Below are 18,359 nucleotides of genomic sequence, written 5' to 3' on the forward strand. Positions count from 1 at the left end.
CATGTTGCGTTTTAAACATCAGTGTATCATTAACAAACTGCCTGTGATGCCTGTAAAAACACAAGCCCGTGGTGCAGACTTTTGTTTGCCTTTTTTTTTTTTTTTTTGTTTAAATGTGTTCTAGCAGGCCACCCTGAAAACACACACATTAAATTAAGTGCAACACCCATCTGTCATATGTAGAAGTAGACAAGGTACAGTAGCCAGGATGTGCTGACTTGGGAAGCAAATGTGTTAAAATTGCTTCATTAAAAGAGCTGACATGCATTGATGCTGGGAAGTAGGACAGTGGCTTATCGTGACAAGTTGGCTGGCACCGATGTGTGTTACCCGTCAGGCTCTGGCTCAAGGAAGACGTTTTGGTGTGGTCCTGCGACATGACATGGAATCTGGTTAAATATTGCATATGACTCAATAAGAACATCATTGACAAGAGAGCCTAAAACTAAATGTGGTACCCATTTCTATTTTCTAGTTCATTGGACTGAGTGGGAAGGACCGGCCTTGATATTTTAAATGTCGCTTAACAGATTTCTGGATAAGGGCTAAGGATAAGGCATTTAAGTGAAGCTCTGAATAATTTACAACGATTGCAACAAGCTTCAAGCTAATTACAAACCAGAAATGGCAATAAGCAGGGGAAAAGTCATAGAACCCTTTCTTACAAAACATTTTCATTACATTAAGAGGGAAGAAGAGGTGGGAGAGAGGATATAATTCACTGAGGAGAACATGTGACGTGTGATATTTCCTGTTTTAACCAGATTACATAAGATAAGGTGGGGCGACACAGATTGACCGACATGCAGTGAGCAGGAAGACTCTTTCAGTGTCTTTGCTCGAGGGCACAACAACAGGACATGTGATCTGATGATCTGACTTTTCAGTGTAGACAGTTTGTCTGCAACATGAAAATGAAAGTAGAACATACTGCAAAAGGCTTGGTAAAAGTGCAATTCAATAGTGAGAAAGATTCAAGAAGGTTTCCGCTTCATCTCAGCTGTTCAAGTAAAGTGAGACAAATTGTTTCGTAAAATAGGATGTTTGTGAACGTGAACCGAAGCCAGTGGGAACTCGATGATCCTGGACAAGCACCATACTGGCCCAGGTCAGCCTCACAGTGAGAAAAAGGCCTCAAAACTCTCTGAATCGTCCTCCCAGGCAGGGTCAATGTCTGGGAAAAGCAGCAGGTTTTCTTGTTATTGTGGGCAAGAGTGAGACTTCCAGCATAACCAGTGGGTGATGTTTAAGGTGAAATTCTGCTAATATTTTACACTGTAAAAACCCAACTTCCACGACTCACACTTCCATACATTTGATCCTGGGTGTGGCCCCTGCCTGTATTTGGTGTCGGATTGACTCCCGCGGTGTGGTGATGTGTCTCACTCAAGTGTGCCTCTGAAAAGATGAGTTAGCTGTTGGTAGCACATTCCCATTAAAGTATATTGCTGGTTATGTTTGAAACCTGCCACAGGGTGTCCGGTAAGAGACAGGCAAAGATGGTTGAAATATGGGAGTAACCCGTTTATTTGTCACCACAACTCAGTTATTAGTAGAAAGTTGAAAAGTTTACTTAGTTGGGTGTTTTCAGTATGTGTGTGTGGTTTTTCTATAAAACAGAAAATACAGAGTAAAAATACATATACATAATATTAACATTGACTGTTAAACAAAAATACACAATGTATATTTAGCAAAATACAAAATTAAAAGGATTAATAGTTGCAAGAAAACAAATTGGGTATGTAATGCACGTTAAGTTAAACAATAAAACAGCTTAATCTGTTCTATATAGCGGTGCTTGGTCTGGACATGTTCTGCGCACATGCGCATTTAGTTGTTTACAACTTAGAATCTCTCGAAAACGAGCACTTAGACAAGTAAACTGCAGCGCAATACAAACGAAATATACAAACACCTCACATCACATCGCATTTACACATCAGTGTAAGCAAGTATGAATAAAGGTAACATATATACAGCGTAACATCGTGCTAAAGACAATAATCTCTTCTCATTAGCCATACTGACGCACATTATTCTGATGAATATAATGGCCTTTTTAACAGCCTCAATTCTGGAAACTGAATTCATCCACTTTAGCATTTCATCTGTAAATGCATAAATCCATTCAGCATTAAAAGGGAAAGTCCACTATTTTTTTAGTGGAGTAAACATTTTTATCAGAAAGCCTGCATTTACAAACTGGGGACGTGGAATTTGAAAGTCATCTTTACGTTTACATTTTCTGACAGAAATCCTCTATTGAAATGCATCATGGGAAGTTTAGGATACAACATTTTTAGAGCTTGACACATATTAGAGATATGGATATCAGCCTCTGCTGCATTGCTTTTGACCATTCTTTTTCAAATCTGTCTCTCACAGGTCCCCCAATGTTTCATAAGCGTAAAACCAAAACCAAGTTTACCATTTTAGTTCTTAGGCCTTAGATATATAGAATGATTTATTGTTGGTGGTCTGCGTGTCCCAACCTTGGGGTCGTAACCCCCCTACATGGGTTAATGTTAAAACTTAATTTGCGGAAACGTTCACAGGTTATTTGTAAGTTAATGATGAGGATGTTTCAAATGTATTCATGGTAAAAAACAACTCACATTTAAATGGGTTTGAAATCTATCATTCATTTTTATAGAATCTGTTCATAAGAATATAGAATATAAAATGCAACATTCAGATTGACATTTCAGCTTACATGATAGCATATACAAAATGCAACGTTTTACTGCACAGCACCACAGGGCTCATCAACCTATGTGAATTTTAGTACTTAAAATGAGTGTGATAGTCCTTAAAAATATAATCAGAAGAAAAGGAGGAGGAGTTATGAGGACTTTAGAACCCAAATGTGACCACGGTCGGATCAAAGGTTGAGAAATCCTGCTAGAGTTTATACAGTGGAGCGTTAAAACCAGTTCCCTCTAACTGCAGCAGGCTCAAAAAGCAAACAGGGACGCCCTGACAACATGGAAAGTGAAAGAAGAGAAAGATGTGTGTGTGGTGTGTGAGAAAGAGAGGTGTGTGTCTGTGTGCATGTGTTTTAAGTGAGACAGCTATCCTGACAAATTTTGTGTATTTATGTGCTCTACTGAGAGCTGTTAGAGCTTTCGTCATTTTTAAAATGACCCTTCTCTCTCTCTCTCTCTCTCTCTCTCTCTCTCTCTCTCTCTCTCTCTCTCTCTCTCTCTCTCTCTCACTTTCACTTATGTTTTCTGCCATCTCACTTAGTGTGGGACTTATTATCAAAAGAGGGATGAGGCTTATTATGTGAGTGCTGAATGTACAGTAACAGTCTTAATCTCTCTCTCTGTCACTCCTTGGCTTTACTGTTTCTGACACATTGCCGCATTTGCTTTCATTTCGGAAGCTTTGGAAAACAATGGTTTGCTGTGAAAGTGTTTTGTAAATGTATTCTTTTCTTATTCTTCAAAATATAACAGAAAAATTAAACGGAACGAGAGATGAGACGAGAGATTCAAGCAGCTGCTGCTGACATGGTAATGTGCTGCTTTCGCTATGCAGCCTGTGTAGACAAGGTGTTAGTATAAATACGCAATATGGCCACCAAAAGTATGTGGACACCCCTGTCTTTGGTCGGAGGCTGTCTGTCGTGGTTCGGACCCCTATTTCCACTGAAGGTGAATCTTAATGCTACATACTTTTAGACAACACAGTGCTTCCAACTATGTGACAACAGTTTGGGGAAGACCCTTGTTTCAACACGACAATGCCCCCTGTGCACAAAGCCAGGCCCATAAAGAAATGGTTTTCCCTCTTTGGTGTGGAGGAACTTGAGCCCTGACCTCAACCCCATCCAACACCATTGGGATGAACTGGATCAGGAACTGGAGCAAATCCCTGCAGCCTGGTTCCAAAATTTTGTGGAAAGCCTCCCAGAAGAGTGGAGGCTGTTTTGAAAGCAGATTAATGCCAATGGTTTTGGAATGAGATTTTAAACAATCACATATGTGTATAATGGTCAGATGTCCACATACTATTGGTCATATATGTATGTTATTATTATATCCTAGAATCAGCCACAAATTGCCATCTGTTATCAATATCAAGGTATTTCTTTTGTCAGTATCGCCAAGTCCTAACAGTACTCAACACTACGCATACTGTTTGACAGATGAAAATTTGAGCTTTTTAAATTTCACCAAATAAGCAATTTAAGTGCTTGAAAAGTACTGAAACTAGTAATACATTTGTACATTTTCAAAAGATTAATCTTGTTTTTATAGCTTCAGTATTAATGTATACCTGCGACACAAGTTAGAGTGTAATCATCAGTATGTGTAAAAATGACATGAAATAAAACCACAAAATGTAAGGCGAGCCCAGAATTTAAGAACAACAGGTCATGTAAATCATTCAACATCTAGAAAGGCTGTGAGAGGGAGTTTTTTCCTGCACATTGACTAATAGGAGGGTGGAGTGTGTGTGTGTGTGTGTGTGTTGGGGGTGTGTTGTGGGAGGAGACAGGGAGGAGTGCGTGAGTGTGTGTCTGTGTCTACGTGATGGGGGGAGGGGACAGAGAGAGAGGATTTGTGGCATGTAGTTTGTCAGCTGTTATTAGGCGCAGATGACACGCGCACACACACACACACACACACACACACACAGAGGTAATCTCACAGAGAAAAGAGGGGAAATACAAAACGAGGGTGTGTGTGTGCGTGTTGTGAATTGCTGTGTTGACAGTGTGTATGTTGTGAAAACCAGTGTTTCCACCCGGCCGGCATGGGATGGTGGCCGGCTCTGGACTGGTTATGGACTGGTTTAACTAAAGCAGAGGTAAGTGACTATCGGACTCCAACGCTTTTCTATTCTGAATAACAGATTTAAAGGCCCAATCTGTAAGGTTTTGACAGTTTGAATTTGAGTTATATTTACATTCATAATTGAAGTGTTTGTGAGTTTGGCTTGTAGATGAATATTTCTCAACTGATGACAATATAAGATACAGCCCTGTTTTACTTGTGTGTTATAAACAAACCTTTAATTGCAGTACTTACATTTATTAACTTGATTGGAGATATTTGAGCTGCTGTTTTGTTTACGTTTGGATCAAGATGACATTTTTAATTATAAATTGTAGGAAAACAATATCTATTTTATTTCAAATACGATCCTGTTTCTTCTTTCTGGTTATATTATACTATTACAATTACAGTAAATATCTAAATTTTTATAAACTATATATAATATCTTAAGTTGTAGTAGTACTTATCATATCATTATGTTTATTACCAAATTGTGATGAGTTTGATGTTCACAGTATGCATAGCTGTCTTACTCAGACTTGGACTTTGAGCTGTCATGTATGATTGTAGTTTTGACACACACAGTGTGTGTGTGTGTGTGTGTGTGTGTGGGGGGGTGGTTATGAATGACTGGTCTCACTCCCACGCACACACACAGAGAGTGCACAGTCAGCAGGCCTGTAGCTGCTCTGTCACCTGAGGTCTAACCAGCCAACTGTTGACTCAGTTTGCTCTGCTTCAATAACAACTGTTGTTAACACTCATTCAGAAAGTGGCAGGTTCACTATACTTACAGTGAATAATTCATGGGAAAACTTAAGTTAACCGATAACATTTTCACAGCTTTACGAAGGCAGTTGGTGAATGAAGTTTCATGATGACGAGTTCACAGTTTAGAAAAATGTAAAAAATATGGAAAGGTTTTTAATGTACCCAGTTAGTAAGGCGTTAGTTCTGTGTTAATAATAACTGTTTTTCATTTCCATAAGTAAATACTTCATATGCACACTGCAAAACCAGGAGAGTTTCATGAAGTCGCTCTGCTGTGACTGTCAGTTAATTTTCACATTGACACTAGCTGCCACAGCAGATAAGTCAATCAGTGAGTTGAAGGTGGAGTTTGACCTGCAGGTCAAGTAGAACAATGTGAAACTCATTATCCGCATTATCTCGAAGTGTTTTTGCTTTCGTTTTGTGTTGCATATTTTTTAAGCTGTTTGACTTGTCCTATGAGTTTATTTATCAAGTCATCATATCAGAAATAAGCTGCATTGCTGCAAATGCTGCACACAGTAGTGTTATCATGGCTTCTGGTGTTGAGAGCGAATTCAAATTTAAATGTTAATTTAGTTTTCTGGATACATCTGTAATATGTCACAATATCGTAATGAATCATCACCTGTCTTAGTTTGTTTTCAGTCAAATTTGGTTAAAAGTATCAGGAGTGTATCGAACCATGACTCCTGTGGTGTCTGTTGACCTGATTAGTAAGCTTACTGTATTGTTACACCCCCACTGTAAATAAGGTTAAAAGCCTTTAATTTTCATTCCTTGGGAGCTACATACTTATCTGAAAAGCTTCATATGAAACTAAGGCCGAGAAGAGAAATCAGGCTACAGAGTTTGTGTCCAGATTCAGCCACTGCTGAATGTTGTATGTAGCACAACACTTCAGCCGCTACACAGGGCATGACGAGAGAGCAAGCGTCACTGACAATAAACAAAGCGCTGCTCATACATTTTGTGTTTGTGTGTGAGAGAGAGTGAGTGCTAGTCTTGCATATGCAAATTGGTACACAGGGGAAATTGCATTTGGTGTGTGTTTTTTAATTTTGAATGTATGCACATGTAAAAGTGTGTGTGTGTGTGTACTCACAATTGAGTTAGCATCTGGGCAGGCATGTTCAGTGTTATTGATTCCGGTCTATAATCGATCAGGCGTTCACATTACATGAAGCTGCACATGCAGAGTAATGAGCAGCTGCTGGCTGAGCAGCCTGCAAACAAGCCATCGATACAGTTTATTTGCAGTCGTAAAATCTTTCTCTCATTTGATTCCGTCCCCATCTTTGATGTTATGATCATTGCTCTGGTGTTTCTGCACTGCACTTGCCTAAGATCAGCTTTCAATCAAAATGCAAATTTTCTTGGATTTTCTGTTGATACAGTTTGAGTTCTCTACGTGGTGCTCTTCTTGTCCTCTTCTTATTTTCCAAGGGAATTATACTACAAATAGGTTTGTAGCTGATTTAGTATTAAACTGTAGAAAACAAATTTCTAATTAGAATCATGATCCACATAATATGGATCATTTCTGCTGAATTTAGGGATGATAACATGTTCCTCGTTTCCCTGTGGCTCCAGCTAATGCTAACAATATTGATGATGAGAGTAAGAATAAAAATTATTTGAACACCGCTCATGTGACACTAAATCGTTAAATCTTTGACTTGTACTGTTGTTCAAATACCACTTAGTCTGTATTTGTTGGGACAAAGAAGGGTGGGGGTGGCTGGTTAGCCAGTATAAAGGGTATTGGTTGAAGTGGGTCAGTGTGTACAGCTTGCATTTTACAGCTACTCACTTCGCAGCACACAGAAAGGCATTTGCTTTCCATTCCAGCACACCAGTGTCAGGAGTCTTTGGAAACTTTGACAACAGTTCAATAAAAAAGGGCCGGGCTGCCAGGTGGCTAGAGAGGGCGACTGTTCTGTTGTCATGATGACCACTGTGATGGCTGTGGCTCAGGAGGTAGAGCGGCTTGTCCACTGAAAACAGGTTTGGCGGTTCGATCTCCTGTCCACATGTCAAGTGTCCTTGGGCAAGACACTGAACCCCAAATTGCTCCTGATGGTTGGCCATGGTTGGTAGGTCACTGCAGTGTGTGTGGGTTAATGAGAGGCAAAATTTTAAAATGCATTGGATAAGAGTGCTATATAAATGCAGCCATTTTACCCTTTATGACAGAATTTTAGATTTTAGACATAAATTGGTTGACCACCTGGCAAACTCCCCATTCCAAACATGAAAGTGAAATTTGAAATTTCTCTAGTGTTTACGGAGTAACAACCAAAGCATTTGTGTCTGTGGGTTCAGCTATAATATCGGGTATCTGTATAGACTATATACTTTGGGCACAGTTTCAGAGACAGATCAACTTTGCAAGAGAAAGGATTCCTTTTCTTTTTTTTATCTTGAGTTGTTGAATTGAGAAGATATTAAACATATCAAGCACTTACATCTTTGAGGCACAGTTAAACTAATGCAAGTCAAAATACAGTATATTCAATTAGAAGTAATTCAGATTCCCAAACAAATAATGTTTTTAATAATCAAACAAATTGCATCATATTCACTGAGTTGGCTGTGGAAAATACTAACTGGCTAATACCCGAATTATTGTAAAACTTCAAAACCAAAAGCAGTATATGGTGCCAACTCTAGCAAACACAAATTCACAGTTTTTGGTGAGTGGATCTTAGTAATGAAGTCCTGATAACAGACAACAGGTGAAGCAGAAAGATGCTGCTGGATAAAATGATTTGGTCTTCTGACGGATGTTCATTGCGTGATTGATGGTGTAGTGACGTCTGTAGGACATTATCAGGGACCTAAAGTGTTAACCCATCTCTTTTGCCATATCCAGTGTATTAATGTTAGCCATATTAAGGCAGACTTCCAATTAAGCTTCAAATCAGGGCTTTATATAAGCAGCAACAAAATAGCTAATCTTAAATCATCTATTTTTGGTTGTAACAATTTTTTTCAGACTTAGTACAGCATTTCAGTTCAGGCCTTATGCCACTTTCAGAGGACTGAGCACACACACATACATCCAGAATCAACTGCAACGCTGGAACTGGGAAGCAAAGGATAGATGAGGGACATTTAGGTCACAGCATGGAAACTTTCTCACTTTCAGGTGAAAGGTTACAGAGTTTGAAGCCACAAGTGGGAGAACACCGTTTTGGAGCTTACCGACTCTATGGGATGAAGGAGTTCTACCATATATGGTGCTTACAAAATCATCTTTGAATCCACAGGATGAATTCACACTTCCATTGTGTGGTCAAACTCATAAGAATGCAGCATTTTTTGGCTTCTAAAAAGCTGACATTTTGGACATTGGAGGTTGTCACAGGACAGTCACAGCATTCATTAAGATTTTGGAGATAAAGTTCGATAAAAGAGGATTTAAGTCAAACCTCCAGTCTGTCTGTTTTTATGGCATCGTTTTATACAGGAATGCACCACTTTATTTCATTTCAAATGTATTTATTATTTATGAATTGATTTATATTGCACTTTTGCGTGGTAACATCAACAAGTGTAATTTGCTTGTCATAAATTAGTGATGATGTGGAGTGAAGAGTTGTACCAAACAGTTTGTGTTCTCACTTATTAGTCACCTGTCTCTCTATCAGCACAGTCAATGAATTCTGATGAAATTTGGCAGACAGATTAGCTTTGATTAGCTATAACTAATCACTTAACAGAGATATAATCTTGATTCCAAAACAATCAGATGTTTTCAAGGTTAAGTATTTAATTTAAATAATGTGTTTAGCTGTGATGAGTATCAGGGTGTCAACAGAAGCAGCAGTACAAGTTTCCCTCCACTGTTGTATTTCGATATATTTGTTTTGTGACAGTATTCTTTGTAAAATTAAAACCTATGAAGTCCTTTTTTAAGTTTTTGTTGTTACAAATAGTAGATGTAGAATAGATGTTGTCTCTGATGCAACCCAGAAATATAAAGCCGGCTAGATCAACAAAAGGCTTGTTGTCCCTAGCAACAGGCGGTCAGCCGCCAACCATAAAGCCACCGGCTCAGAGCTGCACCTAACAGCAGAGATGTACATAAAGAGATTGGACGTGTTTACGTGTACACACCGACGCACGGAGATGTACTCACACACAAACAAACACACCCACCATGCATGCGATGCAGGCCCTTCAGTGTGGAAGAAGCCAGTGTTCTTAATCCAGCCTCAGCAGGGTATTGAATCCACTTCATGTTTGTGTGTGATGGGAGGGTTTGCTGGCTTAGCCAGAAGCTTAGACATCACCGTGGGGAGGATCCCACCTCTCAGTCACCGCTGTCAAACCGCTGTCATGTTTACATCGTCCAAGTGTTCCACATGATCCTCGTTTTATTGGTTTGGTCTACTGTTTTCCATTAAAGGAGTTTAACATTCTTCTATATGAAAACAGAGAAAGCTCTGGGTATCAGCCTAGCTTCGCAGCCATGTATTGTCTCATGGCTTTCCCATTGTTTCCCAAACGTTCTGGCTTGTGACCCCTTTAAAAAGAAGCTGTGTCCACTTGTGACCACTCTTCACAGGTTGCATGTATCTACAGGTAATGACCAGTTCAAGCAACGGGTCATTATTCCTTATCAGATTGTTTTATTTTTAATACTTTTTACAGGCCTGAGGAGGTAACACTTTTCCAGTAATTCACAAGAAAAAAATAATTTAACAAATTTTGTGTTGCGAGTGCTGCAGCCTCTTGGCAGGGTCTATGATAAATGGCTGAACCCTAGCCTTGGAACGACTGTTGTATCCCAACAGCCAAGGGTATAACAGCTGGACGTCCGTGACCATAGTGTACTATCTGTAATAATGAATGGCTATGTTAACAACATCAGCGTTGATTTTAAAAGGTTCCTCAATAAAATGTAAGGCTGTCTCAAAGATGCACACAGGGGCGTTAGACTGGGGGGACAAAGGGGACTGAGTATGCAGGGCCCTCATGTGAGGAGTGCCCACAAACAGGGGTTAAAGTGGGCAGTGAGGTTGAGGTGAGTCATTGTTACCTGCTGCACTGCTACACCAGATCTTAGGGTTCCTCCACCTGCCAAATCCCCCTTTAACCCCTGCCCACAAAGATACTAGAATGAATAGCCGTGGATGCGGGAAGGGGCCCATAGAGAATGCCTATGTGCAGGGTCCAGAATTTTGTTCCACACCCCTGGATGCACAGACCTGGTTGGGTGAAGGAGTAGCTTCATAATTCATGGCAATATGTTTCTTTTCCTGAGGACTAGCTGGAGTGGAAACAATAAATGATGGACTATTCTTGGAATAATAAATAAATAGGAACCACACTGCATAGTTGTTATTACATTAAGTATAACAATAGTTTTCAACTATTCCTGCAAAAACACGTAGCTTTAATTTTGTGCTGTCAGTCATTATATAAGACTGCGTGGTCAGTGTAATTTTTTGTTACATGCTCAAAACCTCCATTATTCTGCAAGCTAAGGCCTGAGGATGACTCATTACTTTAATAACAACCCATAGTGTGCTTTACTTCCATGACAACTATCATTTTGTCAGGGTAGGTCTCTCAAACAAATGGTGATTGTCACATCCTCCCAACCATTTATTCAGCTATCCAGACGTTCCCTATTGTACAGTATTTCTTGTAATTTTCTGTTCCCTATTAACAACCTTTCCTGCACTTTGTGGGCTGTTTTATTATTATTTTATCAGCCAATCATAATTGCTGTTAAATAGGTTGCACCACTTTCCATCTTTTTCTTCCCAGCTCACCTCCATCTGGCTGGAATTTGACACCTACCTGCTCCCTGTCACCTGTAACATACCAGGAAGTAGATTTCAAGTGATATTCCTTGAACGCTGAACAGACCAGAAAGGCAGTTTGTAGTTAAATAAATGTTAACACACCTGAACCCATATGGGAGCCATTGTCCCATATACTGACTGCAGGCATGAGGGTAAAGCACAATTTAGGTTGGCATTGAAGATAGGAGTCATTTAAATCTTTATGTTTTTGAAATAGTTATTTTCAATTTCGGTCTATCGTTGTCAAATTAAATATGACACCTTAATATGATTACTGTAAACAAATGAGAAGATGGTCTGCATGATAGATTCTGTATTATTACAGAGGTATTATTGGTCATAGTGTTTTTTTCATAATCAGCACTTGTGTTTCCAAGACCATCTTTTTCTCTTCCTTAAAATAATTTTTCAATGTGTCAAAATAAAGCAGTTCTAACATGAAAATGCTACATGTGGCACCTCTAACAAGTAAACAGAATACAAACACACCTGTGAAGCCCCACCCTGTCACTAGTTGGTATTCAGAAAGCCAAAACAAAGAAACTGAGGAGCAATGGTTTCTATTGGAGACAGAGTCCACTTAAGCAGGCTGAGATCGATCCTCAGCTTTAATTCCTTAATGGCTTGTTTGACCTCTGGCCTCGTCTCTTCTCTCCAGCTCAAATTGTTTTTAAATGGCTTCACTTTGTGAAGCTCTTGGTTCCTCTGATTGCATTAGTATCTGGCTGAACTGGGCACAGGCTTTTGTCGTAGGCTACATTAGTGTTAATTCATTGTGTGTGTGTGTGTGTGTGTGTGTGTGTGTGTGTGTGTGTGTGTGTGTGTGTGTGTGCGTGAATAAGCAAGCCATATGTGTCTCTCCGTATGTATGTGTTTGTGAGTGTGGACACATGTGTATCTACTTCAGACATTGATGGAAATGTTTAAATTATCCAGGTTGTGAGTTCAGTGGCATTGTGTGTGTGTGTGTGTGTGCATCTTTCTGAAATTGATTCATTCAGCCAGGCTTTCATCAACTTCTAAGGTCACCCAGTTGGGCTCATGATGATGATGATGATGATGATGATGATGATGATGATGATGATGATGATGTTATCTCTAGTCAACATGATGTCAACATCACCTACATCATATAACCAATAATAACCTGCTGTCCACCAAAAGGGATGACAACACTTTGAGGTTTAAAATGTCTGGCATTGTGCTCAATGTTTCTAAACTTTGTTTAATTCAGTTTTGGGGAGAGTTTCTTCTTTCCTACTTAATGCAAACTCATTGATGCCTTTTTAATGTGCAGCTTGAAGGTATATTGAATATTGAGATTAGCCTAGCGTAGTTTTGCTACTTGATAACTAGCAACTCCACTTAAAGGTAAAACTATCTATTAAAATCTCTCCAATGATGAATGGCAGGTTTAACTAATTAACTTACATGTTGCATATTTATTAGCATGCTAATTCCACTGTTTAATAAAGAAGTGAGAATATTATTAAACATATAATCCACTTTCTGTTTATGTGTGCCCACTGTGGCAGAAACAATAGATCCAAATGACTTAAATATTGACATCACAGTTTCTGTTAGCTTGGAATACATTTTTCCTGAACCCAGAAGCAGACTGTCTATCAGCGTTGGAGTTATACACCCCTACCGATATCATAGACACCTGCTGAGCTAAGCTAAGCCTCTTTGACAGACATGCCACAAAATATGTCATAAAAAGCCTCTTTGAATTTGTCTCACTTGGTAGGTAGGGAAAATAAACACCTAAAAGCAAAACACATTTTCAATTTGAGTTGAGGGGTGTAAGTTGGCAGAGTATTTCCAAAATAATGTCTACCACATATTCAAATAAAAATATACTCACTCTAGTACTATCACATCTGTCTTTTGAGTTTCAAACACCTTCAACTTGAATGTTGGCTCAAAAAGTTTGTAGTACAATACTTCATGCAGAATACCAGCTGTGGTCAGCTTGAATTCATGCTGGTTGCAACGATTCCTATAGTGACAAGTGTAGTCCTCTTTCATTGGTTAGAACCACTCTTTCCTAACTCACACCTCCATTTTATTCACTAATCTTACAATTGATTGACCAGCTCTCAGGCATGACACTTAAACAGTTACTTCCTCAGTAAACAAAACATGCAACAGAACAAAGCCAGTTTTTCTGGACCAATGGAAGAGCAGGTAGAGGGTATGAGCCCACCCCCGAGTTCAACAGGGTCGTGAAGTTAGGATGGAAGCAGTATCTTTAGCCAGAGTGTGTGGAACATAGTGAGCATATGGATGGGATGGACCGTGGAGAAGTTCGTTATGCTCTAGGAGTGCATTGAGTTTCTGTGTATATTTTGATACCTTTTCCCACCATGACAAATTATTAAATCCACTGTAATTGACTTCAAGCTTGAATTCAAGCTGTGCAGAGCTGCTATCTTCCACATATGGAGCAGCGATCTAATTTCAATCAAATCATTCGCTCACTTTAAAATTCCTGTTGCACATTTAATCGCAAACCATGACCTGCCATTACGCCCCTACAGCCATGCTAGCAGCTCTGTGAGGCTGTACTTGGGCACAGCTGTGCTTTGAGCTAAATCCTAGCATGCTAACATGCTCACACTGACAATGCTAGTATGTTGATGTTTAGCAGGTATAACGTTTACCATGTTACCCTTTTAGCGTAGTGTGCTAGCATGCTAAAATTGACTAATTAGCACTAAACACAAAGTACAGATGAGGCTGGTGGGAATATCATTAGTTTTAAAGGTATTTGGTCATAAACCTTCTGACATTCTGACCTGATGATGGTGCTAAATAAAGTCAGGGGATCAAAGTTATCAAAATGAATCCTCTGGGGATGAATGTCTGCTCCAAATGAGTGTCTTAAATCTCTTTCAACGTGCTGGTGGTGCTAGAGGAAAAGTCAGGGGTTCAAAGTCATTACAATACATCATCTAGGAATCATGAATGTCTTTGCAGAATTTTGTGCCAATCCCTCCAGTTGCGATATTTCCCTGAAATAGTTATCACCAAAGTTGTTAAAGTTGTTAGAATGTATCCTCTTTCATGGCAGTCCATCCAATAGTTGTCGAGATATTTGACTCTGAACCAAGGTGGTGGACCAGACAGACATTGCTATCCCTTGAGCCTCTCCTCTCCTCTGCTCTCATGGTGTAATTAGGCCATATTCTCCTCCCTCCTCGGGTCTGATTATTCAGAGCAGATGCCCCTCTTCCCATTTTCTTCCTCCTGTCACCCCCCACACCCACTTGTCTTATTTAACAACATTTGCACTTGCCGACTTGATGTCTGTACGTATGCACCAGTAAACCCATTGTTCGTCCGTTTCTTTCTTTTCCTATCCTCTGTTCTGCTGTTCTTCATTTTATACTTGTTTTACATTTCCCTTCTATCCATTATTTTCCTCTTCCTTTCCATCTCACTTTATCTCTCATCTCCTTTATTTTCTCTCTCCTTCCTCTCCCCCCATCTTGTTTTCTCTCTCCCTTATCCCTCTTTCCTGCCTTCATCTGCTCAGTATCAGCCCCACAGACCGGCTGTTATGTAACAGTCAGGTGATGTGCTGGCCCATTGAAGGCCCTTAAAGGCCAACCGTCCTGACAGACACTGCCTCTCCCCTGCTTGTAACTGCTACACTCTGCCTCATTCGTGTGTGTGTGATTGTGTACATAAATAAAGATTTGTCACATTGAAAAGCACCTAATTCTGTTTCAATGTGCAATCTTGTTAAAAGATAATCTGTCAGTTTGCTCTTTTTATTTCCTAAACCTCCATTTAGTAACTTGCTTAGCTGAGAAAATAATCATGTTCAAGTCATCTGCAATCAACAGTATGTTTAAACACTAGCCATAACTGACTGCCACAGATACTGATCTGACTGACATCAGGACAGTCGACTTAATTAGAGTGCAAATAGCTGCTAGTGTTGATTTCTTATTGGACTACTGACATTATTGGAATTGCTCCCATTTTTTTGTTGAAGCACTTTACATAATCTGTAATTCTTGAATCCAGTAAGAGAAAGGCTCTACCACATAATGGCAACGTCACCAGTCAAAAACAGTCATAAAAATCATCTGAAAGATAGAGAAAGGTAAAACACTGTCAGAAATAGAAAACAAAATCTTAATTCACAATCCAACAACCCTTACAACCATTAGAAGTGTATAAGCGCTTAAAAATGCACTAGTGTCAAAGCTGCGATCACAAACACAGAAAACATGAATGGTGCATTCAGTGCTTTTAATTTTTTTTCTGTAATAATAGCTAAGAATGAGTCTTGTTGCTGAAAGTGGGTTCTTAAAATCCCACAAAGACAAACACAGTGCTGATTGGTGTTGGGCCAACAAGATGAGTTTTGTCATCAGTGTTTGGTAGAAGGTCTAGCAGCATGAAGAGACCATATGGTGTAACTTTCCCTGCCAATGGGTGTTTAATTTTTGTTCCACCCACTTATACTTTTCTTCTTTTCATTCTTACCACAATACATTTAGGATCACGAAAATATAGATAGTTTGGCTCTTAATATTATGACTTCTATTAAAGGCCGTCCACTTAATTGCCAGAAAAGTTCATGTAAGAACAGTGTGAATGCCTACATGAATTAGCTATTTCTAACTGAAGTAATTATTGACACCTACTGTATTCCCACTGGGCCTCCCACATATTGCCTGCAGGAACATTACAGTACAATGCTACATTGTTTTCATGAGTCATGAGCACACTCCCTGTTTGATTATGCACCATTTAAACAGGTTGTATACATCTTTAGCACATTAACTCTTGTCTGGTATAATAATGTGGTTAATAATGCTGTGAAGCTAGAGAGAAGGGCACTTTTCAGTGTCAGTGGTGAGGCTTTTAATTTCCACAATGCTCTGTTGCACTTGTGCTGCATGCAACCAGTGCCTCTAGATTAAAAGCATTCTCATAATGGTATAGCATGGCAAGATTTAGATACATCATAAGTTTAACAACAAACAATTTGGATAGGTTTAAATTGGCAAAGGACTGAGAGTTCTTTGGCAGTTCCTTGGCCCTGTACTGTAACAGTGTCTAAATATTATAACAGGCACCTCCAGTGACTGCATTTGCATTGTTCAAACTGGTCTACTAGTTACTACTGTTGCTGTTTCAACAATGGCAAAATATCCATAACCATGTATTTTATGTTTCAGAAGAATTGCTAATAGCATAAATCATATACCATTATGAATATTGTTAATTTTTTTTTAAATAGTTCTGACTAAAGTTCTAATTAATTTAGATTAGTTCAGACTAAAATGTTCTCTCTTTCATTCTCTCGTCCTTTCTCTGTCTAGGTGCTGATATTTGCTGAAGATGAGTAGTGGGGGTGGAAACACCCCAGAGCCCCCCAGAGGGGGAGAATCTCTGAAGAGGAAGGACTGTCAGTCAGACCTCCTGGGGCCCAGGTGAAGACCTTTATCCTTAGTCCACAATCTCAGTACACCACTAAATCCTCACTGTAACATCAACACATGCGTCCTTGCAATAACTACAATGCTTTAATACAATACTAATACATCAATACCTTAGAATATCATCAGGGCATTCCACATAACCTCACCAGGAACTTCAGTACAGTGCAGTATTTAATCAATTATTAATTATCCACATCCTCATTATAGCCTTATAGGGTTGGGTGTCACATATTGATTCCAGTTCTTATTGATTCCTGTTTTTGATTTTTGTCCCACTATTTGAGTATAAAAAGAAACATAAATCTGTTTAAAGTCAAATATTCTTTTATTTTCAACAGATATTTATTATAAATGACAAGGACTTCTATGGCTCTATTTTGTAAACAGGTAAAATAAATGTACCTTTATTTTAAAAGCGGGGGAGAGAGAGAGAGAGAGAGAGAGAGGTTGGTGAAATGAGTCGATGCTCTTGCAGGTCAATGAAGAAAAATGCTGCTGCAGCATTTTTACAGACGACAGTTTATATAAGGGCTAAGAAGTCGTTGTGCTTTCAGTGTCTGCGAGGATGTATGAAGGTTGTAGTGACGATGTACTGAGTTGCACTGCACTGAGGTTGTAATGAGGGCACGTAGATGCTGTAGCTCAGGTTGTAGTGAGGTTGTTAGGAAGTTGACTTGCTGTTAACATGAGGATGTCTGTGTTTCGCAAAAGGCAAAATAGACACTGCACAAAACCGTTCAAGGAAGAAAGTCCATCAAACATAATAGTAGAGCATGTGTGATGTCCCCATTTGTAGTCAAAATGCCATACAATTAGCTAATGCTAGCACATCCAACTCAAGTGAAAACAAGAGTAAAACAACAAATATTCAGCTTGTGCATGGCATAAAAAAAGAGTGATTTTAGGGTGTTTTTTTTGCGGCACTTGAAAAGTGCTTGAAAATTCTTCATTTAACCACTAAATTTGAAATTCATATATTTGATGGTGAACTACTCATTTTCTTTTCATTCTGTGTACATTTCATTAATTTCTGGTGTACATTTTGACAATGTCTTTGTTTCCCTCCCTGTCCTCCAGTCCTAAGAGGAGTACTGAGAGGAGGAACCGGGAGCAGGAGAACAAGTACATAGAGGAGCTGGCCGAGCTGATCTTCGCCAACATCAACGACATGGACGACCTCAACGTCAAGCCGGACAAATGTGCCATCCTCAAAGAGACGGTGAAGCAGATCAGACAGATCAAGGAGCAGGGTGAGGATCCACTTTCACACCGTGTCCTCTTGCTGATGTTAATTAGACTTTTTTTTTTTTGCTCTGCTACTCCTCCTTCTACGACAGTTTTGGTGCCATATACTGTACATGTATATATGATACAACAAAACATGAGACTCAATAAGGAGTGATGTGCTGTGACTTGAAAATGTGAGGAATGATCAAACCCACTGGTCTTTGGAGTTCGACAGTTTGCAGTTTATACTTTAGAAAGTCATATATGTCATGTACTGTATGAATTCAGTT

General features: G+C 39.3%; 1 protein-coding gene across 5 annotated transcripts in view; it reads left to right on the plus strand.

Moving 5' to 3' along the window:
• LOC122886639 (nuclear receptor coactivator 2-like) overlaps positions 1–18,359 on the plus strand; it is a 61,155-nt gene that overhangs the window by 9,412 nt on the left and 33,384 nt on the right. For 4 of the 5 annotated variants that reach the window (XR_006380403.1, XR_006380400.1, XR_006380402.1 and 1 more), the window contains exons 2-3: positions 16,723–16,833; positions 17,920–18,092. Coding sequence is in view for 1 of the 5 variants with exons in the window: in XM_044219066.1 (XP_044075001.1) it covers positions 16,742–16,833; positions 17,920–18,092 (265 nt within the window). In the remaining 4 variants the exon portion in view is untranslated. Of the gene's footprint in view, positions 1–4,575; positions 4,819–16,722; positions 16,834–17,919; positions 18,093–18,359 lie in introns of those variants that run through there. The other variant, XR_006380401.1, reaches the window with a different exon arrangement.

This window comes from Siniperca chuatsi, linkage group LG13 (assembly GCF_020085105.1).
Source record: "Siniperca chuatsi isolate FFG_IHB_CAS linkage group LG13, ASM2008510v1, whole genome shotgun sequence".
Taxonomy (NCBI): Eukaryota; Metazoa; Chordata; class Actinopteri; order Centrarchiformes; family Sinipercidae; genus Siniperca; species Siniperca chuatsi.